The sequence below is a fragment of the Fundulus heteroclitus genome, unplaced genomic scaffold, assembly GCF_011125445.2.
Source record: "Fundulus heteroclitus isolate FHET01 unplaced genomic scaffold, MU-UCD_Fhet_4.1 scaffold_481, whole genome shotgun sequence".
NCBI classification, from domain to species: Eukaryota; Metazoa; Chordata; class Actinopteri; order Cyprinodontiformes; family Fundulidae; genus Fundulus; species Fundulus heteroclitus.
This window is the reverse complement of record NW_023396903.1, coordinates 1438-27985: the sequence shown is the minus strand read 5'-3', so window position 1 is coordinate 27985 and position 26548 is coordinate 1438. Positions and strand designations below refer to the sequence as shown.

At 41.6% G+C, this 26548-nt stretch overlaps 1 protein-coding gene across 4 annotated transcripts in view; it reads right to left on the bottom strand.

Annotated features, from left to right (window-relative positions):
* Window positions 1–23094, bottom strand: part of jakmip3 (Janus kinase and microtubule interacting protein 3) — a gene marked incomplete at its 5' end in the record, with an annotated part of 52733 nt that extends 29639 nt beyond the window's left edge. For 3 of the 4 annotated variants that reach the window (XM_036132235.1, XM_036132232.1, XM_036132234.1), the window contains 12 exon segments: window positions 1181–1240; window positions 1340–1438; window positions 1587–1685; window positions 13519–13581; window positions 14031–14114; window positions 14203–14331; window positions 16274–16378; window positions 21063–21134; window positions 21319–21354; window positions 21827–21964; window positions 22546–22701; window positions 22981–23094. In XM_036132235.1, the coding sequence (XP_035988128.1) occupies window positions 1181–1240; window positions 1340–1438; window positions 1587–1685; window positions 13519–13581; window positions 14031–14114; window positions 14203–14331; window positions 16274–16378; window positions 21063–21134; window positions 21319–21354; window positions 21827–21964; window positions 22546–22701; window positions 22981–23094 (1155 nt within the window). 4 annotated transcript variants of the gene reach the window in all.
* Window positions 23095–26548: the final 3454 nt, after the last annotated feature.

Sequence of the window (26548 nt, the reverse complement as noted above, 5' to 3'; positions counted from 1 at the left end):
CAGCTGTAAGAAGGTTCACTTTAAAACATTGTAAGAAATTTGGATTCCTGGGAGAGGGATAAAAAGGTCATTCAAGAGATTTTCCTTTCCTTTTTGTATTCCATACAAAAAGTTGGAAAAATCTCAGTTTGCTGTTTTCTTTTGAAGAGTTCATGGTGACAGTTTTGTGCAGTGGACTTACTGTAATCCAGTGATTTCAAACTAAAATCCTTGATGCTTGGTGTCCTGCAGCCTTTAGAGGTGACGTTTGCCCTACACACCTGAATTAAATGGCCAAACTGCCTCACTAGCATGTAGTCCAGCTCTCCAGGGCACTGCTCATCAGCTGATAATAGAGTCAGGTGCATTAAAGCAGAGACACATCTAAGCGCTGCAGGTACAGGCCCTCAGGGACTAGAGTCTGACAACACTGCTGTAAGAAATACAAAAGAAATACTAAATAATTAGCTTGTTTTTCAGCAAACTTAATATTTTAGGGGCACATTCATAGTATTAAATAGATAGGCCTACATATTTTTAAATCTTGTCCTTCATGAGATTACAAAACATCTGTGACTTAAGACCCATAAGATTAGATCCAATGATGCCTATAATATGCAACCTGACTCTCTCCAGATGGGTTTCATTCTGCAGAGCTCCACACATCCAGCTGGGAGGTATTTCAGAAGGAGGGGCCTCATCAAAAAGCTTTGCATATGGCTGGATAAATGGATGTGGAGCTGTGTGGATCTCGGTGGAACCACATCCACCTGGTGAGAGTCAGGTTATATAATATGATCTGTAATTCGGAAATTCTGGTCCTTCAGAACAAAGGAAGCCCGAGAAGACAAAACCCAGCTCCCTCTGTGTGAGAATCTGAAAGGACAGCGAACAACGAACCAGTAAAACGTCAGACACAGGGAGTCTTGAGTACTGAGTTTGTTTGTTTTGAGGTCAGAACATTTTAATCTTTGTTTCCATTTTACCACCAGTGATAAGACAGGCAACGATGACCAACACATAGTTTTACTTAATGCAATAGATAAAGCAATTCAAACATCAGTAAAACAGTCATGTCAACTGTAAAATATGTGCCAAACATGTTAGAATAGATGCATCAAGGATGGTTACATCTTCCACAGCACACACATATGTGACGGTTATATTTAGCACATACATGTACAAAATAAATTCAACATACACTTACGGCGTTATCCCCCAGAATGTCCAACTTCTTCAACAACTCACTGATGACAATGTCCTGTTGGGACACACATGAATTCATGAGCAGAAAGGACAATTGAGGAACAGGTGGAGTAGCAGTTAGGTTTCAGTCTCCAGGTGAGATTCTGTTACTCACTGTGACTCCTTCAGCCTCACAATAGATCTGAAGAGGACTGAGACCTTCTGGGAAGTGCAGTTGTTTGAAGCTGATGCCAGGTGAGCGACGCTCCCTCTCCTGTTTCCACAGAAATGGAGACAAAGATTGAAAGCTACTGATGAATTAGTGATTACAATACAAACATTGCTCCATGTTACAACCCGCTAACAAACCCCACAGTGTATATTAACAATGCATTAAACTGCATTGAAGTTGAAGATTTTACCTCCAGCTCTAGCATCCTGAACTCCAGTAGCTCATTTTGGTCTCTGATATCCTGAATGTCATTTTTCAGTCGCAGCTCTTCGGTTTCCATCTCCTTTACCTGTACCATCACATCAGCATAAGCACTGGTTTTAGTGAGTACATGTACACGTCTCACTTAACCCCTACCCTGGATAAAACCAATCTGCAGCAACTTCTAAAATCACTTTCAAATCAAATAAATAGAAATGTCAGTTCAGTCAATATTATTATCCAAAAATAGGGGTTCCCAAACTTTCTTAGCCGCAAACCCCCTTCCATGTCCCAGCCGGGTTGACGCACCCCCAAGACCAATTTTATATTATATTATATATATATATATATATATATATATATATATATATATATATATATATATATATGGGTTGCAGTTACAACTCAAACGTTGTAAATCTGAGTCTGACGCACAATTTACGCTGCAAAATACAAACACAAAGTAGTTTGATTTTTGTCCGATGACGAGCGAGTGAGAGAGAACTGGTGAAGCAGCACAGAGTAACAATAACTCTAGCGCTCCATAAAGATGTTACTAATCAGAGAAATCTTTCTGATTGTGTCACAGCGGTTACCTTCAGCAGGTAAACACGCCCACGGCAACACACCTCAGCTCCCCACAGCATGTTTCTGTCTGAATATGCTCTAAAACTATTTAAAAGGAACTGCACGGTGAACTCTGCGCCTGTCTGAATCGCAATGAAAAGTATTACAGATCTGTGCGTGAGCATAGTCAAGTCCCCCAGGAGCAGCGTTTTATTTTATTTTTTTCCCCAGGACCAGCGGTAACGACAGCGGTGTTCGTGTCTTGCGCATCAGAGCCTGTCACCGGTTCAAAGTCGCGGCACGGCGCTGTTTGTAGGCGCTGCACGATCCATAGAGAACGAGTCGCTCAATTTAATCTCGTAAATAAAACTTTCGGCCTCTCACTCTCTTCCTCTCCTCCTTAATGACTAACTTTCACCTTAGATGTCTCACCTGTTCCTCTGATTTCAGCCTATTGAGCATATTTGCGAGAATTATTGAAGCAGAGACCACAAGTCATATGCGCATATACAGCACTGCAGATTTTTCATAATAAAATGAAGCGTAGAAGAGGGTTTTTTCTAAATAAATACAGTTTATTAACATTTTGTGTTAATACTGTATAGTTCCGTTATGACACCCAAGCACCAGAACGAGGTTTTGCTGCTAACACTTTATTTTAGGACGAACAGGACGGGACAGCTTTCCCTCCGCCAGTCCCCCGAATCACGACTCCTTTCCCCTGACAGTTTTTTAGCGTTACAAAAGAAATGCTTATTTACACATCTTTATTGTGTGGGGGGAAAAAATCACGGTCAGACGCCATTATAGTTTTCGCCTCGCGCACCCCCTAGTGGCAGGTCGCGCACCCCCAGGGGTCCTAAAGCAATGAAGACACAAGTTAATGGCTTTAAGGGATGATAAACAATTTCAAAGTTATTTTTCTAACTTCACACAGTGTCATATTCGCAATAACAGCATCGTAAGGGGGGGGGGGGGGCAATTGGACCCAGAGGGCGCCACCCCATTTAACAATGCTGGGGTCTCTTCGCAAAAATGGGTTCCTTTAATAATAATCATCGTAATAATCCTCGTTACTGTCATTGCAACATACATTTCAATGAAATTTGTCTTCTACGATTAACCCATTCCTTAGGGAGCAGTGGACTGACACTGTGCAGCACCCGGGAAACATTTTAGGGCTAAGGGTCTTGTTCAGGTGGCCTTAGGATTGCGTCTCTGCTATTCGCGGATGACGTGGTCCTATTGGCTTCATCAGGGCGTGATCTACAGCTCTCACTGGAGCGGTTCGCAGCCGAGTGCGAAGCGGCCGGGATGAAAATCAGTGCCTCCAAATCCGAGACCATGGTCTTGAACCGGAAAAGGGTAGAGTGCCTTCTCCGGGTTGGGGAGGATGTGCTGCCCCTAGTGGAGGAGTTCAAGTATCTTGGGGTCTTGTTCACGAATGAGGGGAAGATGGAGCGGGAGATCGACAGGCGGATTGGTGCAGCGTCTGCTGTGAAGCGGGCGCTGTACCGATCCGTTGTGGTGAAGAGAGAGCTGAGCCAAAAGGCGAAGCTCTCGATTTACCGGTCGATCTACGTTCCTACCCTCATCTATGGTCACGAGCTTTGGGTCGTGACCGAAAGAACGAGATCCCGGATACAAGCGGCTGAAATGAGTTTTCTCCGTAGTGTGTCTGGGCTCTCCCTTAGAGATAGGGTGAGGAGCTCAGTCATCCGGGGAGGACTCAGAGTAGAGCCGCTGCTCCTCCACGTCCAGAGGAGCCAGTTGAGGTGGCTCGGGTATCTGGTCAGGATCCATAATTTCCTTAGCTTCGGCTTCCGAGCTTTCAGCTGCTATGAAGAAATTGCACAAAGACACAAGACAAAGCAGAAGCGGAGAGGGGGGCAGGGCAGATAAGCAAGAGCAGAGAAATGCGACTGACCTCGAAGAGAGACAGAACAGATCAGGTTCTGTCTGTAATTCAAGAGGAAGTAAAAATTGCATTCTGGCTTTCCTGGACTACTATCTCGCCGTCTCGGATAGAGGACCATTGGAAACCGACGTGTACCACAAACCCACCCACACAGACCAGTACTTGTGGTTTAATTCCCATCACCCAACTGGACCACAGGTTAGGAGTCATCAGGACTCTGTATCACTGAGCAGACAATATCACCATAAACTCAGGAGCCAGTAGAAATCTCACACAAGACAGGCACTAGAGCAACGTGGTTTTCTCAACTTGGCTTTCCTCAAAGTGGGCAAGAAACCCAATCAGAACTCAAGCTAGCCATCGGGTAACAAGGAGGACCCAAGACCCAGACCAGTAATAATCCCCCATGTTCAGTGTTGCTAGATCTCGCAAGAGAAATAAGTGACCAGCTCTGTGAAAACAAGCCCCAAAAGGCACAACAAGCAACCCACAACACTGTAATACAGCATCCATTTCTATACTGTATAATTATATGCATATAGTATGCGATATTTCTACCCACTGTGACTAAGCTTAAGATCAAATGAGTTAAACACTTGTAATACTTGTGAAATAGTGACCTGGTCAGTTCAGTAGTAGAGGGAGTTTTTAATCAGTTTCAGCTTTTCAGGTGAAATTAACAACATGGGCACTAAAGGGGTCACAATTGGACCACCCAAGAAATAGTAATAGCTCTGCAGGTGGAGGCCACAGAAATTTTTTATCTCCCCATTTTGTCTGGCTGTTTTTCAGTAGATTTACATTTAGCCAGGGTCGGTATTTCTTCCTGCTTCTCGGTGAAACCGGACACTTTTCTTTTCTCTCCTTTTCCAGTTTCCCTGCCTGCTTCTCTTAATCTTTTTTGAGCCTATTTTTAAATATCTTCCAATCTATAAATTATGGATCTGGTATGCTGGACCATCAATTGATAAAATTTTCTCAACGACAAGACTGGGCAAAGGAGAGCCATCTTGTGCCCGATGGGACGTGCAGATGGACACACGGTGGGAGGAGGATCACGTGTCTGTCCATTTTGTCTGTTGAGGATGTTGAAAATGTGTTCAAAATTGGATTCATGATAACAGGATTTCTGCTATTTGGAGCTGGTGGTTACCTGTGGTATCGGAAAATTGTGTAAACGTCAGCAGCTGTTTCAGCCCAAGTCAAGGCTGACTGATCTATGTGAGGGATATGTCCGCTACCAGCACTCAGATTGAAATGCTGTGTAAGCAGAACTGCAGGCCAGCTGCCATTTCTCAACTTGCTGGCAGGAAGGAAATGATCTTGGAGAAAGCAGGAAGCTGGACTCTTGCAGAATTTTGGTTGTTTTGGAATCACCATTGAGAGGAACCAGTGAGACTTTAAGGCAGACAGAAAAACAGGAGTCTGCCTGCCCCAAACAAATGCTGTTATCCAAACTGGCTCCACTGCAATTTTAATTTCTCCTGGATATTATGTAAACAAGACGCTCTGTGACATCTGTGACCTGAACAGAACCACCGAATTGTCTGATAACGTTCCATCACTATCAAACACTAATGGCTGCAACTGCTATCTGGGACAGTTCACAGACAAACACACATGATTACACTAAAACACAGAGGCGCACACACACTGCCTCTGCTGTGCTTTCTTCCCTTACTATGCTGCTTTCTGTTTTAGCTGTAGTGTCAGAAATGTCAGAAACCTCAAGCTGTAGCTTTCTTTTTAGTGATGAATCTGGTTCCAGTGAAACTTTATCCTGAATAGAGACATGGTTAGGGTTAGCTGTGGTTTACAAAGGTCAGCTTTGAGGAATGTATGAATGGAAAAAAATGAAGCTTTGAATTTTTAGTGATGATGTAACCAAGCTGTTTTAGGCTTCTCTCTATTAATTTTCCCCTTTCTAAATTTCCTCCATACATGCACTAAATCTGTAATCTCGCGAGACTTACCGTGAGATTTAAATAAGTATGGCCGCACACTGTTGTATTTAGTGTGGGGCTGGTGACTGTATGGAGCTGCTGCAGGTAGGCAATTAATTGATTTAAAGTAATTATTTTCCATCTTAATCGCTATGACACTCACTGGTATGACTTTCAGCTTTTAGATACCTCTACCACTGAAAGTCGATGTATTTTTTAGCCTTGTAAAACTCACTAAAAGACGGAACTGGTGATTGTTGAACTGTTTGTTGTAGCATGCTAATACCCTGTTTCATATAGTGTTAGCTTAGTGCGCGCGCTAGTTGCACTTTCCATTGGTTTCCATTGTTTACAGAATCATGGCTAACAACTATATTACCTAGCTTCCACAGTTACAGAGTAATGTTGCATTAGTTTATTTTGTTTTCAGTTGACCAACTGGGTAAAGTCAACAATAACCTTATTTTATGGTTATTGGCTAACAGCCTTTACATTTATAGGCATAAATGTTGAAATGTATTTCTAATGTGTTCTTATGTACAATACCATTTAATATGGTAAGGAATTGTTTGAGTATATTTTTATTTAACAATTAAGATAAATCATGTATATGTAGATGACTATATAAATATAATGTTTATGATATTAATTAGGAGCTAAGCATAGTCAATTATGGTGCTAATTATTGGTCATGTTTACACTGGCCAGGTTCCTATGTTCCCATTCGTTGGGTGGTGAACTAGAGGTAGGCCTCGAGCCTTAGCCCGGAAAGAAGCCAACTGCAACTCCTGTCAGTACGGTAGGATGCGCTGCAGCTTGCTTCCCCCAACCCACACACATCCATATACTAACTTTTCAATATCATTCGATTACTTTTCATAACCAACCTTTTGGGGAAAATTATACAGCCTTGTGGGGGCTATATGAACTGGAGACTGGAAACCACGCATGGATTTGGGGCCTGTTTTGTTGGACTTTGTTCATTGAAAAAAATTTAACTGGCTTGTCTGTCCTTATCGTGCACAACTGTAAATATTGTAAATATTATTTTTTTTCTTTTTGCATATTACACTATTTTGCACTTAAATACTGTGTTGAGTCTTATTAAGCACATATTCAACCTTCTTCCAGAGCTGAACTTAGACCTTCTGATTATAGATTTTATTTTATATACTTCTATAGCAGCATTTACATAGTATATGCTACAATGAGGCTTGTTCAAATGAAACAATGAAACAGAAGAAGTTACTCTAGTTGTAGTGTTTGGAAAGGTTGGACAAAATTACTTTAGATTAGAAATCCCCAAAAATCGACTTAGCTTAATTCTTATCATTGATAGAAACAGTTAAGTCTGACTGTATGTTTGTTAATGTATGAAAGAATTCTAGTCATGTGTGTATTTAGTTATTCCTTTGTTTTTCCTGTCTGTAATGCTTTTTCTGTTCATTTACAGCTATTTGAATCGTCTTGTTACTGAATAGTGCTATATAAATAAACTTACCTTACCTTATTGCTGGTACCATAGAGCAATACCTGGACACTACCGTGGTGGTATAGATACACTGCAAAAACTAAATGTAAGCAATATTTTCTTGAAATGAATGTATTTTCCTTGACTTGAGCAGGTAAATAAGACTATTTGTCAATGGAATAAGATTTTAGCACTTAAAATATGAGTTATTCATCTCGATCATCTTATTTCAAATCCAGTATATCCAATTATCGTATTTTAGGCATAAAAATACTAATTTATTTGGCAAATTCCTTTTTGCAGTGTATTCCAAATCCACCAAGATGGTACAATGATACAGGGTATTGTCAGAAGGTTTGCTGTGTCCCAACACAGTCTAGAGAGCATAGAGGAGATTCCAGGATACAGGAAGTTACTTTAAGTGAGGTGGACAGGGTTGCCTGAGGTCCTAAACCCCTCCTCCAGAGGGCCACTGATATGAATGTCTCTGACCAAACCCTTAGAAACAGACTTCATGAGGGTGGCCTGAGGGAATGGTGTCCTCTAGCAGTCCTTTTGCTCACTGCCCAGTATTGTGGAGCTTAACTGGCAGCTGCCAGAGAACACCAGAATTGGCAGGTTAGGCACTAGCACCTAGTTCTTTTCACAGATAAGAACAGGCTCACTTCCCGAGCTCATCTGACAGAGATCAAAGGTTAGGGAGAAGATGCAGTGAACATTATGCTGCCTGCAATGTTGTTCAGTGTGATGGGTTTGGTGGTGGGTCAGTGTTGGTCTGGGAAGCATATCCTTGAGGGATGCATTGACCTCTACAGAATAAATGGTGGCTCCCTGACTGCCATTACATACCAGATAGATCTTTAGACTTAGGGGTAGGGTTAGGGTTCAGTTATTATTGTTTAGAATTCCCATAACAGGAGGCCAAACAAGGATTCATTCCAAGACACAAAGTAAACAAAGATTGTTTCATGTATCATTAATTTCACCTTAATAACTGGATCCACTACATCACATGACCTGGAAACAGAAGGATCAAACTGCATAGAGGACAAAAATGCTGTTTTATAAACTAAAATCTCTTCCTGAACACAATCAGGATTTTGCCATTACAAGCTCATCTCTCTGGATAAGTTATGGAGTCTGTGATTACAACGTTATGTACGTGGAGGTTCCCTTTCTGGACAGTGTCATCAAGCCAGAGTGGCACACTGCTTTTAGAAATGTAAAAAAATATAAACTGTGATTTTTTTAGCAGCTGATCTTAAGAGTCATATTTGATTTTCAGTATCCATTAATGCGATGGACCTCTACAACACCAGCCTTTCTGGTATGTTCTGACACTGACCCTCTACAGTTTGCCTACAGAGCCAACAGGTCTGCAGCCTGGCCTTTCACCACATCCTCCAGCACCTGGACTCTGCAGGAACCTACACCAGGATCCTGTTTGTGGATTTCAGCTCTGCCTTCAACACAATCATCCCAGCTCTGCTTCAGGAGAAGCTCTCCCAGCTGAATGTGTCCGACTCCACCTGCAGGTGGATCACAAACTTCCTGTCTGACAGGAAGCAGCAGGTGGATCACAGACTTCCTGTCTGACAGGAAGCAGCAGGTGAAGCTGGGAAAACATGACTCTGACTCCCAGCTCATCAGCACTGGTTCCCCCCAGGGCTGTGTTCTTTCTCCTCTGCTCTTCTCCCTGTACACCAACAGCTGCACCTCCAGTCATCAGTCATCAAGCTCCTGAAGTTCCTGACGACACCTCTCTCATGGGACTCATCTCTGATGGTGACGAGTCCGCCTACAGGTGGGAGGCTGACCATCTGGTGACCTGGTGCAGGGAGAACAACCTGGAGCTCAACGCTGTAAAAACAGTGGAGATGGTTGTGGACTTCAGGAGGAACTCAGCCCCAGCTACCCCCATCACCCTCTGTGACTCCACCATGGACACTGTGGAGTCTTTCTGCTTCCTGGGAACTATCATCTCCCAGGACCTAAAGTGGGAGCTGAACATCAACTCCCTCACCAAGAAAGCCCAGCAGAGGATGGACTTCCTGAAGAAGGCAGCTGAAGAAATTCAACCTGCCAAGGACTATGATGGTGCAGTTCTACTCCTCCATCATTGAGTCCATCTTCACCTCCTCCATCACCATCTGGTGCACAGAATTTATCGCGGGGATGAATGTATCATCAAAGAAGCTTTGAGTGATTAATTCATGCAACACACTAAATCATATAGTTTGAAAACGACTGACCTTCGGACTTAACGTACTAGTCTCAGCAGACCCTGAAGATTGTTTTGCATACTTGGGCTTCTCAGGAAGTGTGTTTGGCCAGTACCGCCACCTTGCTGACTTCATCTCTATATTAAAAATAAAGTCTGTTATGTCTACCTGTACATAACTTCTGTGTGCATCCTGAGCCTGTGTCTGTCTCAACAAAAAAAATCTTTTTACCGCAATAACACGGGGTGACAATAAGAAATTCTACAGCCTGAAAAGGCTGATTCATTTCAGATCTAGCTTTCATTTCAGGATATAGCTTTAGTCTTGGTTCCTTAATATGTGCTTTGATTTTTATGATCAGCTCCTTGTTTAGTAAATTTCTATAAGCTGATGTAGGTCTTATTGTTGAAATAGGAGGTTTTTATAGTGCAAATAAAGTATTTATGTCAAAATTATGATTTGACTGGCATCCGTCGTGTGATCAGTACCAATTCTGTGCAGTACAGAAGCTGCTGGGTATTGTTTCAGTGCCTTGCTGACAGCACTCAGCTGTATCTTAGGCTGGGTAGCAATGTGTCTATGAGCCCATCCACAACATGTTCATCATCCTTTTCCATTCTCTTTTCTAACATACAACCCGTCTGGATGAGATAAAGGTATGGATGCAAACAAAACTTCCTCCACCTCAGCAACTAAAAAAAGAAAAAAAAAAATTAAATCTGGTAACAAAACAATCTTTAGTCACATCACAGATTGCAGCCCCAGCAGCCCTGATCAAAACTAACATCTACTCCCTCAGTCCTCTTATCACCATAGTGTATAATTTCCTTCAATCTGGTCTTGTTCCCTCCACACTGTGAAGTCTGCCAAAGTTCTCCTTAATAAACCCAACCTGGACTCATAAGAACCGGCAAACTATAGACTGTTTATTCTGTCGGTCAGCCCCGGGGCATAAAGAATAACTGGATGTAGCGAGTGAATGGGTGAATAACTGAATGTAGCGAGTGAATGGGTGAATAACTGAATGTGGCGACTGGCCAGTAAGGAGTAACTGCAGAGCTGTGTGGGCGTTCCGACTGTGGGGGCGTTCCGACTTCTGCGCACAGACATGTATACGTAGACGCCGCGTTGTCGGGTGGGAGGCGTGCCGACAGAGCGGCCATCTTAGGTCAGACCAAGGTGCAGTCAAACACAATACAAGTCAATTCAGGAAAATGTACTTTATGTTTTCAGACACTGAATCCGGTGAATTCTCACCCGTTTTCCAGATAAATCAACTGACTGAAAACGTCACCCCTTTAGGGGCTACATGGGACCAATTGATTGAATTAAATTATTGTCTAACTTAATAAATTATTTCGAATTTGTATTGAAAGTAAGCAAACTTCCAGAGCTCTGTCCGAGGATGCCCGATTTTTGCTCCGCTTATGGGTGCGCAAATAAAAGGACACTAGGACACTTGTTTTTTATTAAACAAACCATACATTGAAAAATATTGCAGAGTTACACAAAAGCATCCGGAAGGAAGGCAGGTGACAGTCCGGATTTTGAATGCCCCACACACATATTTGTCCTTCTTTTTCAGGCTTTATGCTAGGAAGCGGATTTTTTTTTTCCAACTTTGCCTGGCTCCATGCAGCAAAATGTCCAATCGCCTACTCGCTCGGATCTGGTTTTTACCTGGGATTACATGTAATTAATACGCTGCGCTGCAGCTGTGTGACAGAAGCAGCGCTGTCAACTCTGCCTCTGTATGCTTTCTTTTTTTTTCTACAGTCGCTGGTAAATTTCGTGAGTTGTTTTTTTTTTTTTTAGCTTTATTTTTGAACGTGCAGTCGCATATTTGGGGTGTTTCTCCAGTAGAAGCCCTTATCCTGACAGGACAGAATTCTATCGTAGGCTACTACATATAATAGTCCTCGCGCTGTTGCTTTCTCCTGACACCGCGAGTCGGTTAATATCTGTCTGCATACAACGCCGTTATTATTACAAATCACATGTGGTCCCTAGGTAAAACTAATACCCTGCGATAGGGATTTTTTTCGTCGGGACGGATTTTTTCAGCGGGACGGACATCTTTCGTCCGTCCCGCTGAATGAAGGAGATGGAGGGAAAAAATATATGTATTGAAGTGGGCAAATCAACGAACCAATCAGCGTTTGCGTTGGCGTTCCGACAGTGGGGGCGTTCCGACAGTGGGGGCGTTCCGACAGTGGGGGCGTTCCGACAGTGGGGGCGTTCCGACAGTGGGGGCGTTCCGACAGTGGGGGCGTTCTTACGCTCTGCAGTTATACCCTTCTCCGACTGGCTGGGTGAATAACTGAATGTGGCTACTGAATGGGTGAAAAACTTAATGTGGCACGTGAATGGGTGAATAACTGAATGTGGCGACTGAATGGGTGAATAACTGAATGTGGTGACTGAATGGGTGAATAACTGAATGTGGCGACTGAATGGGTGAATAACTGAATGTAGCGACTGAATGGTTGAATCACTGAATGTGGTGAATGAATGGGTGAATAACTGAATGTGGTGAATGAATGGTTGAATCACTGAATGTGGTGAATGAATGGGTGAATAACTGAATGTGGTGACTGAATGGTTGAATCACTGAATGTGGTGAATGAATGGGTGAATAACTGAATGTGGTGAATGAATGGTTGAATCACTGAATGTGGTGAATGAATGGGTGAATAACTGAATGTGGTGAATGAATGGGTGAATAACTGGATGTGGCGACTGAATGGGTAAATCACTGAATGTGGCGACTGAATGGGTGAATAACTGAATGTAGTGAATGAATGGTTGAATCACTGAATGTGGTGAATGAATGGGTGAATAACTGGATGTGGCGACTGAATGGGTGAATAACTGAATGTGGCGACTGAATGGGTGAATAACTGGATGTGGCGACTGAATGGGTAAATCACTGAATGTGGTGAATGAATGGGTGAATAACTGAATGTGGTGAATGAATGGGTGAATAACTGGATGTGGCGACTGAATGGGTAAATCACTGAATGTGGCGACTGAATGGGTGAATAACTGAATGTAGTGAATGAATGGTTGAATCACTGAATGTGGTGAATGAATGGGTGAATAACTGGATGTGGCGACTGAATGGGTGAATAACTGAATGTGGCGACTGAATGGGTGAATAACTGATTGTGGCACGTGAATGGGTAAATAACTGAATGTGGCGAGTGAATGGGTGAATAACAATGTGGCGACTAAATGGGTAAATAAATGAATGTGGCGACTGAATGGGTGAATAACTGAATGTAGTGACTGAATGGGTGAATAACTGAATGTGGCGACTAAATGGGTGAATAAATGAATGTAGTGACTGAATGGGTGAATAACTGAATGTGGCGCATAAATGGGTGAATAACTGAATGTAGTATAAAGCACCTTGGGCTCCTGAGGACCTGATAAAGTGCTATACCAGTACATGCCATTTACCATTTACAAACCTGTAAAGATGTAGAAAATGTTTAAACATTTGTTGACACCGGTTTTCCTTTTCCACCCATAACACAGGTGGGGCCAGAAGTCCAGTCCATTTAACCTGAATGCACAAACATCCTAGATCAGAAGCTCTAGCTGATTCTGAGCTCATAACCACCTTTACAGTAATTCTTAGATCTTTACAGTTCAGGCCAGTTAAACTGGATTTTCTGAAAGAAAATATGTCTCTGTTGAACATGGTAAGCAGTTCAGGACCTTGCTGAAAAAAAATCTTATTTTATCTTCAAACATATTTTCCCTTGTTAGCATCATGTTTAAACAAAGTGCTTCACCTTCTCCACTAGGTCTCGGTTCCTCTGATAGAGAGCCTGCTTCTCTTCCACCCACTTCACATCCTGAGGGCAGCAGAGACACATGGTGAGATGAACTGAAAAAAAAAGACAGCAGCTCATATCATATCTACACGTTTTCATGTTTAAACAGACAACTTCCACCCTGTGGATCAGCTAATTATTAATAATTATTAATAGGCTCTTCCCTTGTCTTGGTAAAATTAAATAGAACATTCAAATTCATGCCAAACAATGGGTTATATCTACTATAATGACCCATTCAAAGACCATAATAAATACTGACACTTTGTGTACAAACAGCCAACATCATGCTTCTTGTACTTCTGCAAGAGGAGATAAATTATGTGGTTTATCATTCATCTGCTCAATATAAAGACTTCCTCAGAAGGATAGAGTTGAATGCTGAACAACCTGGGCTTAGGGCTAGATTCTCTGTCCCTTTAACTGATCTGTCTCCTCTGTCGTGAAGACTCTGTGTTACTGCAGTTTACCAATCCTTGATGTTGCAGTGCTGACTCCAGATCGGCCACTCTGCTCTGATATCGACTGATTTCATTTAGCAGCTGCTCTCTGGTCTGAAATACACGGGACAGAACCATCACCCTGTGTAGGGTCAGAGGAAATTCAACATTATACTGCTGGCTTGCTCAGAGGCCACCCCACCTTGATCTCTTTCTCAGCATCGTAGTTTCCGCCACACGTCTCAGCCAACAGAGCGTATGCTCGCTGTAGAGCCTGATACTCCTGAGTAAGCTGACGGTAACGAAGCTCTGCCTCTTCCCGTACACAAGTCTGAAACCAGCAAAGTCAGTGAGAAAACAACAGCTGGAGCAGCGACTGTATAAAAGGCTTGGACATTCTTTGTTTTGTAATGTTAGTTTAACTGCCACACTATCAGATCCGAGGGATATCTACTACTTCCGGTTCAATTTGTTGCATGTCGGCTGTTTGTAATCCCAAACATCAATGCTCCAAGTTTTAAGTTAATGACTGAATGTAACTTACCACGTTTGGTGCTTTGTTTATTCATTACACATTAAGCTTGTTGGTGCGAGCTGCTAAGAGATAAGCCTGGGACATTCAGGAAGCTTTCCAAGTATTTGATATCTAACTGAGTTGTATTGGCCTTCATAGGTTTACCTTAAAACTGTTTATTTACGATTTGGATTTTGCTGCATATGCGCTGTGTTGGAACTATACATGTACAGTATACATAGTGTGATTGGAGGCATGTGGCCATGCTGTAGTGTATTTATTTAGCCACATGATGGCGCCAAAGCTACTTTCATGATAATTTGAGCCAGAAAACTGCTTATATTACTTCACTGAAACTGTGCTCAATTTGAGTTCTTGCATTGTCTAAGCAAAGTGATGTGATATTTACATAATTTGAGTTATATCTATTAGGTTGGAAAAATGTATTTTCCCAGATGGATGTTTAAGTTTGTCTTTTTAGATATATTTGAGTTTATTTGGCTTAAACCTCTACTGTTGGAATAAATTTGGCCTAATGGCAATTCATTTGTTATTGCAAACTACTGGCAACACTGAGCATTGAGGTGAAATAAACCTGCTGACATCAACAGTTAATGGAGTGAAAGCCTATTTATCTTCCTACCTGTATCCTGACTGATACACCATCTTTGTTGGCTGTTAAGACCTAAAATAACTAGCCCCTAACATATTACTCCCTAATAGTGACAACTTAAATCTGTTTCTTGGTTTGTTCTCTGTGTGTAATATATACTGCTAAAAAATAATGGGAACACTCAAACAACACAATATAACTTCAAGTCAGTCACACTTCTCTGAAATCAAACTGTCCACTTAAGAAGCAACACTGACTGACTAGTTTCACCTGCTGCAGAGCAAATAGAATAAACAACAGGAGGAAACTAGAGGCGATTAGTACCACACAGCAGTGGCACAAATCAGATTTTTTTGGGGTGAAAAGATTGGAATTGGGTTGCATTTCCCTGTAGTGTGAACGCAGCCTTTGAGGCTTTTGTTTCTGGAACTCTGAATATCTCAGATGAAAAGTTCAGGACCTAATGGAAGGTAGAAGACGTTCCTAAGATCATTAAGATGTTCTACAACAGGAGTTTCAATCAAATCTGGCCATAAGGTTTCATATTAAACCAATGTTTTTAAGGTTGTTTTGTTGAATCTGTTCTCACCTTTTTCCTTCTTTGCTGGTTTGCTTTGCTGAATCTGAAAACCCGGAACCGCTTGCAGAGCATCGTTAAAGAATGCAGAAAAATCATTGGAACACAACTGAATGAGATCATGGACCTATTCAAGTCCAGATGAGTGACCAAAGCCGAAAAAGTGCTGGCAGACCCCACGCATCCCCTGTACAAAGGGTTTAAGCCCCTCCCTTCAGGTGAGAGGTCCGCCCACCAAGATGTCGAACCAACAGACTGAAAAACTCTTGTCCTTACAGTCACTGGCTTTTTAAACAAACTGTAGGGTCAGGATCTTAAATCAGGTCCTGATTTAAGGTCGCTATGTAATTGCTTAAAGTTAATTTTAACTTCAACTTCAGCTTTTCTTGTTAATCTTTACTTCAAGTCTTAGCTTCAGTCTTTTGTCTTTTGAAAATATGTGTTTTAGATTGATCTCCTTTAACTTTAATAAATCACTTCTTATCCTTCTGTCTTGTCTATTGTTTGTGGGATTAGGGGTTTGGCTGCTACTACCTAATAAAGTAAAGTCTAAAGCTCTGTATGTTTACCTCATCGGGTTCAGTATCCGGAGTTCTGTCGGTATGGAACGACAAAGATGATCCATCAGAATCTATTGACGTCTCTTCATCATAGCCATAAAATGTCTCTATGACCTACAGATACACAAACAAACATGATGCACCTCAGATGAAGCCCAGTATATTTTCAAGTAGAACAAATAAATATGTTCTTGGTTCCATGGTTTGGCAGTTTTTGCAGCCTGTACATAGTGAGATCTGCCCTTTTTTCGGCAAGGGTGCATGCAAACTTAGCAAACATCTGTGGATATGAGTGTGTGGTATCTCGTGTTTGTTTCTTTGAATATTATGTTTTAATTTTTTATGTTTACCTTTTAAAAATTTCAGCAACCTGTCTATCAAATGCCCTGGCTCTATTAAAGATTGACTTTTTTATTTATTGGGAGAACGGCCTTCCTATCATCGCCAACACCGGCTGAGCTGTGCAACCAGCAGTGTTGTAGTACTCGAGTCCGAGACTCGAACTCGAGTCCGAGTCATTAGCTAAATTTAGAGACTCGTGACTTGACTTGGACTTGAGCACTGATGACTCGAATTTGGACTCGGACTCCTACATTCAGATCATTCTGACTCGGAAATTGATAAAAAGACTCGACTTTTTTTATATAATTAGGCTATAATTTTTATATGTCATTAGGATATTATTTGGTGTATGATTTTAATATCTAAATGTCGTACCGCGCACGTGACGTCACCATCTCATGAGCAACGCCCCTTGCCGCTAAGGAAGGGCAAACAGTGTGAGAACGCATGTAGCAACCAGCCATTACACATGCAACAGACACAACGATATGACCGACTTTACAGCTGTTAAACTTTCACAAGAGGATGTCCAGGCGCCCATTTTACTGGTAGAACTGTGGAACAACATACCAACGTTCAGCTCAAACGATGGATTGAGTGTCGAGGGCTTAGAAAGACTGGAAAACGGGCCGAGTTGATAGGAAGGTAAGTCGTTGTTTTTCTCCTGCTCGGCGTTCATGGCGTCATCAGCCGTTTTTTTCTGTTTGTAGTCACCGTCCAAGAATCGGTATAAATTTTCCGTCCCGCCGAACAATTTAGTTCGGCCCGGTGGCCAAATGCATTATCATTATCCAACGGCTGTATCTCCTCGCTGCATCGAGCGATCTGCATCAGATTTGTTGTGAGTCATGGGGGAGCGCTGCGGAACGCGTTTGTGGGAATCGCCCGGTGGACGGGCGAGGAAAATGCGTGACAGCATCTGCGGTGGCCGGCGGCCGGCGGTGTGCGAACCCAGCTCGCCGGCCGGCACCGCGGCGGTGGCCAATAGGCCGGAGTGCGCTTGGTGGCGAGGGCCGATCGACGCCGCTTGCGGCTTTAACATCCTTCATATGCGGCCTATCAGCGTACCTCGAGTCGCTGTTGCACGTTCCATAACAACAATGTTTAAAAACCATGGTTAGGGGACGTCTTAGACTTGGAAAAAGCGGTAGTTTTACCGAGTAAAACCAGGGTAACTACAGCGAAAGAGTTAGTGCAATGGAATGTTACTGCTTCATGTCATACATCACACGTCACGGCATGTTCCTACAACGAACCTGGATCAATAGTGACTCGACTCGGATTTTTTTTTTAATGACTTGGACTTGACTCGGACTTGAACACTGGTGACTCAAACCTGGACTCGGACTCGAGGCATAATGACTTGACTACAACACTGGCAACCAGCAACCCTTTTTTGGAGCGACCAAAGAAAAAGGGATCTCTTTTTCTTTTATACACCTAGAAGGTGATATTTTGTGCCTTAGCAGGATCTTAATAGGAATAGAGTTAATGCTTAAGTACTCCAAATGGAGTTGTGTTGAACTTTGGTTAACATTTCTAATGTGTAGGACTGAATCTACTTTATAATTAGTTATTTGTTAGTTATTCGGCTCTTTTTCATGTTTCCTTTCTCTCTTTCTGCTTCCTGCTCCGGATTTGTAAAGCTCCCCGCGGTTTTTGTTAAAGCTTTTGTGTAGGTCAGTAACCGCCCTTGAAGCCAAGTCCGCCCTCGCCCCTCAGCCAGTTAATTAGCTTATTCTCTCGGCCACAGTCATATTGTGCATGGCAAGTAGGCGCCAGAGGCCATACCTCATCAGAGCCACAATCTTGTGCGTGGCACAGAGTAGCTAAGCTAATTGGTGTTGGCACAAGTTTATCAACTGGGCAGAAGCTATTTCCAGGCCCTTATTACAAGCTGTTATAAAGTCACTTGTTGCTAAAAGGCTAGCCATCGTTAGCCAGTCGCCATCTTGAGGCTCCGAGTTTAGAAGCTAACTGTTACCTGAACTAACACTAGCGGCTAGCTTTGTCAAAGCGTCTGCCATCTTAGCTTCAGGCCTATTGTGTATACCAGCTTTCACCTACCTCAAAGCTATTAGTGAACCCTTTCAATGCTGTTTACATCATAAGTGCTGCTATGTTAATGGTGACTGTTCAGTATTGGATACAGTAGGATTTTAATCAAACGTACATTGATTGCAAATTGCTACTTAAACAATTAATCAATTTTACTGACTTTCATTGTCATTTATTTTTCTAGTTTATCCTGTAGTTAAATTAAACATAATTAAACATAATACTTGCTGTAACATGGAATTATTGGTTTAATAACTTCCAAATAGCTTAATCACGGTCGTTCTGTGATTATTTTGAATCAGCATTCTAAGCAATCAGCAATCTAAGAGTTATCTAATTATCTCCTTTGAGTTAAAAACTGAATATACTGAGACATTTTCATTAGCTTGTGGTTGAACTGCTGAAGTATAAAATGGACTGTGTACCATACTCGCTGATTTGCACATTTGTATCGTATCCTTATCCAGCATTATAAATGCTGCCCAACTCTTAGTCTCCAATATCACTGCTGCACTTTATCCGGAAACTTACTGCATTTTTGTTTACATTTCAACTGCCTACTTTTCACTGCTGCACTTTATCCAGAAGTCAATTGAATTTTATCCTGTATCTGACTGCAATTTATCACTGCATTTTTATCCTGTACTGTAATTCACTGCAAGGTATCCTGTAGAGTTACTGCAATTTTTCTGCGCTGTATAAAAACGAAATTTCGTTCTGTATGCACAGAGTGCATACAAAATGACAATAAAGAAAGTCTAAGTCTAATGACCAATCATTCAAACTTCAATTGCAATTGTAATTAAAGTTATCAACATTTACTGAGCAAGCCTATCTCAGTTATACAACTGGTTAGACACCCCTTCTCCAGGTTACATAAAGTTAATAACTGTTAATTAATAACCCAATTGTTAGTTCTAATCATTAAAGGCTCATAGTGTCAGGGTCTGGGCGATTTTTTCCCTCTGTGTGGTAGTCTTTCTTCCTCCACTAGATGGTGTAGAGTAAGCATGGTGGCTGGGTCAAGCACCGGTGTTCTCCATCAGACCTAATTAGCAGGTGGCTAACAGGAGCCAGCTGCCAGCAGTTCTTCACCAGAGTGTTTCCTCAGTCAATCTAGCCGGCATGGTCCTGATCCTGTTCTGGCTCAGTTTCCCAGCTCCCAAACCCACCTGCAAATCCTACAGAAGACTCCCTGGTTCTCAACTCGCAGCTGGTAGCTTCCAGGCTTTTTAAATCACGCACAAAAGCACATGTGATCCCGCCCTGAATTATAAAGCAGGTCATAAATATGACATAAATATAGTTTTTAAAGTAGTCTTTTTTTGTCTCTGAAACTGTTGCACTAAATAATTCTCTATAATAATAATAATTCACACAGTGCTTTATCCACTCATTTACCTTGTTCACTTTGTGTGCCTCAGATAATTGTCTTTTTTGTACAGTTTGTTTTATGTAGTGTGGATTAATGGAATGTATTCAAATTCAGAAATAATTTCATAAAGGTCAGTTGTGATAACAAACACAATTAATCACTTTTTTTTAAATAATTTTTTGTCTGTGAAAAAGCCCAGGCAGCTCAAGATGGCGGCAGCTCAGACAATGAGCTAACCACTAGCCATAATCACCCAACCTAACCATGAGGAATGACCGAGGGGTGGCTAACTTGAGACAAACGCTAACACAGTGAATGAGCTTCAAACGAAATCTGTGGGAAACCCAAAGAAATGGGGAGGAGAGAAAGGAGAAAGGGAACAAGATTGGAGCTTAATGATACTGTTCAGAATAATAACCTTGAGACTTCATTAAAAGTCTGGCCCTTCTTTACCAATCCTATAACAAAGTGTAAAGGTGATGTGTGGTTTTGTCCAGCAACACATTGATCATCGGGATCACCCACCACTTGTTCAAACATGATGGAACTCAGATGAGAATTCGGAAGTCTCTTCAATGCAGCCAAAAATAGGCCATGTCTCATCTGCGCTGTTTTTACACCTCATAGGTGGGATTGAAGGCATGCTGGGGGTCAGGGTTCAAGAAGTGTTGCATGCTGGGAGCCGTAGTGCGAGAGACTATATTATATATATAACAATAAACAACATTGAATTGAATATTACTATCAGATTAATCAGTTTTCCACAATAGTACATATAGCAGCAGGGTAACACGGGTAGCATAGTTGGGGAAGTAGAATGTGCTATATATAATACCTGTTGTAATAGTAGCAACCTGCAGTGAGAGTGAAAATATTTCTGTGGTTCTTGTATTTGTGTTAGTAGATTTATTGATGGTGACAGGTCCTATTGATTGCTCATTTGATGGCTTGTCTGTCATGTGATTCTGGTAGTACTAGCAGAAGCTCAGTGTGGTGAGTACATAACCTGCTGTTGACTCTCACCCTGCAAGCTTTGAAGGTTCTCCTCCTCCTCATCTGTTCCTGACGTCTGTATCTTTGTAACAAGTCTCGCTCCTAAAAACAAATTAAACAGCTTTGCTCAGCTGATTGATCATCAGTATTGTGGCTCTACTGTTCATCAGTTGACTAGATATCAAAGACAGAAAAATGTGTGTTGGAATTTTCACATTTTACATGGATTACACAGAAAGTACCTCAAAGGTGGTGTAGTATTGACAAAGTTGTGTTAAACACTTACAATGACATTCTTTACATAACCTGCCGTCTCCAAAGCCTGAAAATACAAAGTTGATATTAAAAAACAAGTGTGAAACCAGAGAAATAACAATAATAATCTTTATTGTCATTGCAACACACATTCCAATGAAATTTGTTCTCTGCATTTAATCCATCCTCTTGGGGATGTAGTGGGCTGCCACTGTGCGCCTACCGGGGAGCAATCCAGGATTAAGGGTCTTGCTCAGGGACCCAGAGTGGCAGTCTGTGGGAATCAAACCAGGTACTTGCTACCTTCTAAGAGCATACTGCTCTAACCACTGGACCACAACTCCCCTTGACCTCAGGTCAGAATCGAACCCAGGTCAGCTGTGGCGAGGGCTAAGGCCTCCATGTCTGGGTCATGCTCTCTACCTCTGCACCATCAGATCACGCCCTTAACTTTCTCTGAAAAGTTTCCAGACTTACCAGGGAAAGTCTGGAAACTTGTCTTAGTGGCTGTTGAAATAGTACTAAAGTATCTGCTTTACCTTGGAGAGGTCATCAATGATATGTTGCTGCTCCACCACCTGTAAGCGTAGAAACTCCATCTCTCGCTCATCCTGGTTATAGCCATGGTAACTTGTTGAGTGGCTTTTGTCCAAGTCATTCAGTGAACTGGGCCTCCTCTGTGGATTGAAAAAGAGACCCTGCTGGTACTAACTGCGTCACTGACAGTTCTCTTGATTTCAGCTCAGGACTGTTGATCAGTGCTCATTTGTTCAAGTAAAACTGAAACATTTTAGAGAGCAAATTCTTAATAAGTTTACTGTTCATTTTAGACCAATGACAGGAGGCCATGACCTTGATCTCTTTGGGTTTACTGGGTTCAACATAAACCCTGACACATGCTGGGGGGGACAAGATAACTGAGCTCTAGTGCTTGTTTCTGGAACATTTGTGCTGCTGCCCCGCATCTGTGGAATGCCCTCCCTTACACCTTGAAGGCACCTCAGTCCACTGAGGGTTTTAAAAAAGGCCTTAAAACACTTCTTTTTAGCAAAGCTTTTGGTCCCCTTTAGATGTTTTATTTTAACGCTTTTTAAACTTTTTTTTTTCTCTCCTACCCTGTAGCAATTGGAGATCTTTTGATAGAAAGTGCAGTATAAATTAAATGTATTATTATTATTTATTATTTTTTAAAATGTTGTTATCTAAGAGGTTTAATTGAGAAAAAAAGTGTGTTGTAATGTGTGGTTTCCAAAGTTACCAGAGTTGTCATCTCCATGTTCTCCTGGGTCACAAAGCGAAGTTTGTTATCAACACGACGCAGGGCAAGAGCAAGTTCTTCATTTTTCCTGCTCAGACGTTTGTTTTTATCCAGAAGAGGAAGAAACTGACTCTCCGTTTCTCTCAGACGCTTCAGCTTAGAAAGACAAAAATATCTTGTAAATGAATGAAACATTGTGAGGATGCAATAATGTTCCAAAACCTGAATTCAGCTGGAGAAAGAAAATGCAACAACAAAAAAAAAATCAACATTTCTCACATTAAATTAAGTGTTAATGGACCCTGGAAACTGAAGGAAAAAGGCTGAACAGCCAATGTCTTCCTGTAATTATGACCCTCAAGAGCCTGAAGGTGACCAGTGCTGGTCTGTGGAGATTTCTGTTTCATTTAACTGGTTCTGCTGAATTGTCCTTACCAATTCATTCCGTTCTTCAGACAGTAGAGAGTTTCTATCTTCCAGCTTCCTGACGACTGCACTGAGCTCAGCAATCTTCAGCTGAAATCTCCGAGTATCTCGATCGTCTTGAGACTGTACACACAAGTTCAAGGGATCAATACATAACTCAAAAAGGCAGAGCATAAATACAGCAGCAAGCTGAACTGTTAAGACAATTAGATAGAAATGTGTTTAGTATTTGAAGGTCAAGTTGAGGGTCTTCACCCTAGATCCATCATAGGTCAGGCTGGGTTTAATTGGTCAATCATTTGATCACATGACCTTAAACATTACAGTTGAGGACAGTCAAACAGTGGATAATGATAATGAAGGTCAGCAGTTGGTTAAGTCAATGGCAACCACAGGTCACATGTTCTGTGTATGATGTCTTTCGATGGGGTGGTACCCTAACATGACCCTTGAAAAATATGTCAGGGATTTAATTCTGGAGTTGATTTATTTTTCCATCACAGTGTATTGTTCTTGATTAACACGATAAAAAAGTATAAAAGTCTAACCTAGATGACCTTTACTCATGCTTCACAAATAGCCCAGGTTCAGTCCGACTTATCTTAACTAGTATGTACTAATGTTATGCCATTTATGAGTGTTTCATGCAAATCAAAAAGAGATTTTTGTGAACAAACTGAATCAAATTACTTCATTAACTGATTTATTACTTTCTCAGTTCAATTAAAGTCTGTGCATACGAGTCAGGAGTGGAACTTTCTGTGACTCACATAATTGCATTTCCACGCTATCTTGAAGTAACTCAAGATTTGCCATGCAAAGCAAGTGGACACACAGTATTAATTGGTGAATCACTCCTCAGCAGCATTTATCTATTTCTAATGGTGCTGATGCACTCTGATACTGCATGAAAAAGTATGTAATTCGTTTGCACATCAATTCAATAAAATTATATTCATATAGCGCCAAATATTATTTCAAGGCACTTTACAAAGTCAAATCAAATCCTGCAGACAGATTGGTCAAAAAGATTCCTCTCTAAGGAAACCCAGCAGATTGGATCGAGTCTTGACAAGCAGCATCTTCAGCTGATCCAAAATGCTGCTGCAAGAGTTCTGATGAAAATAAACCAGAGGGATCATATTTCTCCAATTTTAGCTTCCCTTCATTGGCTTCCTGTTAAATCAAGAATAGAATTTAAAATTCTCCTTCTCACGTATAAAGCCCTTAATAATCAAGCTCCATCATATAGCAGAGCTCTGATTACCCCCGTATGTTCCTGTTGTGCTATTACACACTGTTTAAGTTATTTAATGTTAATAAATAACTCTCTGTCTATTAGGGATTGTCCAGTAAATAGCAAGCCAAACAGCTGATATCAGGACATAGTTGAAAGGAATGATTTGAGCACTGGAATTCTTTTAAACAGCAAACTCTGCACACATATAGAATGAGTGACAACTTCTCTTCAAGTTCAAGAATTTATTAACATAAATAAATGAATATCCAGAGAACATCACTATAATGCTGTTTATCTGAATTAACACTATATTTCAATCAACATATCCTCTCTACTAGGCTAGTGAAACTTAACTAAACTACTGAGCAAATGAAGATAAAAGAAGCTAAGGAACTATGTACACAAAAAAACAAAAGACAAAATAAAATGGTTGATCATCATCAGAAAGATTCAGTGAATCCTGGTTCACTGCAGATCTGAGTTATAGAACCAAAGTTCATCTTAAAGAACGTGGAATGAGGTTAAAGCAGCTTAACTAATTCAGAACAACATTGGTATGTGTTTCAACCCATTCACAATGCAAATCCCGAGTTAAATAATTTGATAAAATAACATTTTAAAGAATGATTTGCTCAGTGGAAATAAGTAACCTTAGGACACTAGATTTTATTAATACAATTATTCCTTCAGGGAAGCTAGGGGTCGCTGTAGCGATCAGTTGCTTCATGGGTTAACCCTAAAGTTATACAACACACCATTAAATCGAAATTAACCTTCCATATTAATGTGATAATAATGCTCATAGCACTATCGTACAATGATGGAATGAAACATAAACAAGCATTATGCTTAAAACTAACCGTAGCGGTGTCGACTCGGTGGGTAGCAATAATGTCATCCGTGAAGCTAATAGCGCTATGCTGGTGGAAATTTGACGCTAATTGAAAAAGACCAATAAGTTATTTTTGGTCGTAATGAGCGATCCGAAAAACACAAACATTAATAATCCATCATCCATATAAAACCCTTATGGAAATAAAGTTTGTTGTAACAAGAAAAACACATCAGTAAAACTTGGTTTCAAAGAAACTAGCGGGAGCTATGCGTGTTAGTTCCAGGTGTTTTTAAAAACAAAGGTCAGAACACATTAAGTAAAACCATTCCAAACTTTCCCTATTTATTTCTCTGCCAAACCTCTCCCATTGTCTCTGGTTGTGGCGAATGGGGTCCAGTTGCAGTGACTAGGCAGGCAGCTAGCTCGATAGGGGCTGTGAGGAGGTGGCTCTCACTCCATCATGCAGGTCTCAGGCCGTAGGAAGCTCAGCGCTGCGGGGACTGCAGCATGTGGATCTCTGCGTGGGAGAGGTTTGCCTTGCACCCGGGTCAGCTTTTCTCCTGCACAGCTTAAAAAATCAAAAAGTCTGTTTCATGGCAGTCGACTTTTCATGTTCCTATGTTGGAAAAGGACAGGGATGTTCTCAGCTTGGCCCGACCCTGCATGTTTGCAGGTCTCTCCAGTGTGGGCTGCTCTCTTCTCGAGGGTTCACAAGCAAAGAGAAAGATATGAGCCCATTTTCCACTACCCTTGTTAAACCGATCCATGCCGAGACCAGTCCGAGCTTGTGTCAGGTAACCAAGCCGAGCCGACCGTTTACACACCCAAGCTTATCTCGGTTCCTTGGGTTCCTCGCCTCCTAGTGACGATATGCGGTACTGCTGCTCTCTGGATTGAAGGCGGACCCAAGCAAAAACAAAACGGCGGCCCCCGTAACATTCAGGATGTTAAGCTTGATATTGTGATATTTCGGTGTTTGCGGAGAGTCAGGGGAAGAAGGAAACCATTGGTGAATTTACTTGAGAGAGTCAGCTTTTGGAAGTGGATGAGACAAACGAACGTCTAATAAGGATTTACAGACACAGGAAACAACAACAGACGCTGAGGTTTATCACGCTGCTAAGCAGAATCATCACTGGAAACCGTGTGGCACGGTAAGGAAGCTAGTTTATTATGAATGTCTGAAATTTGTCTTAATGGAGTGTGCATCGAGACGTGCAGCAACCAGACACGCCGGAAAAAACCGCGGACAGTCAGCTGACTGTAAGGGGATGACGCGGTCTGCTCATGAGCTCTTCGTTATCAGATAACCGGGATAAAAAAAAAAACACAGTCCGAGACCTGCTCAGGAACTGGTCTGCATTTAGCGTAGCCCGGTTATGTCTAGTGCGGGTCAGTTCAGTCTGCTGACCATTTACACATGAGAGTTATCTCAGTTACCGAGCTCAGACGTGCCTATTATTAGCTCCCCTGGGGGACCTTGGCAACAACATAGCAATAGC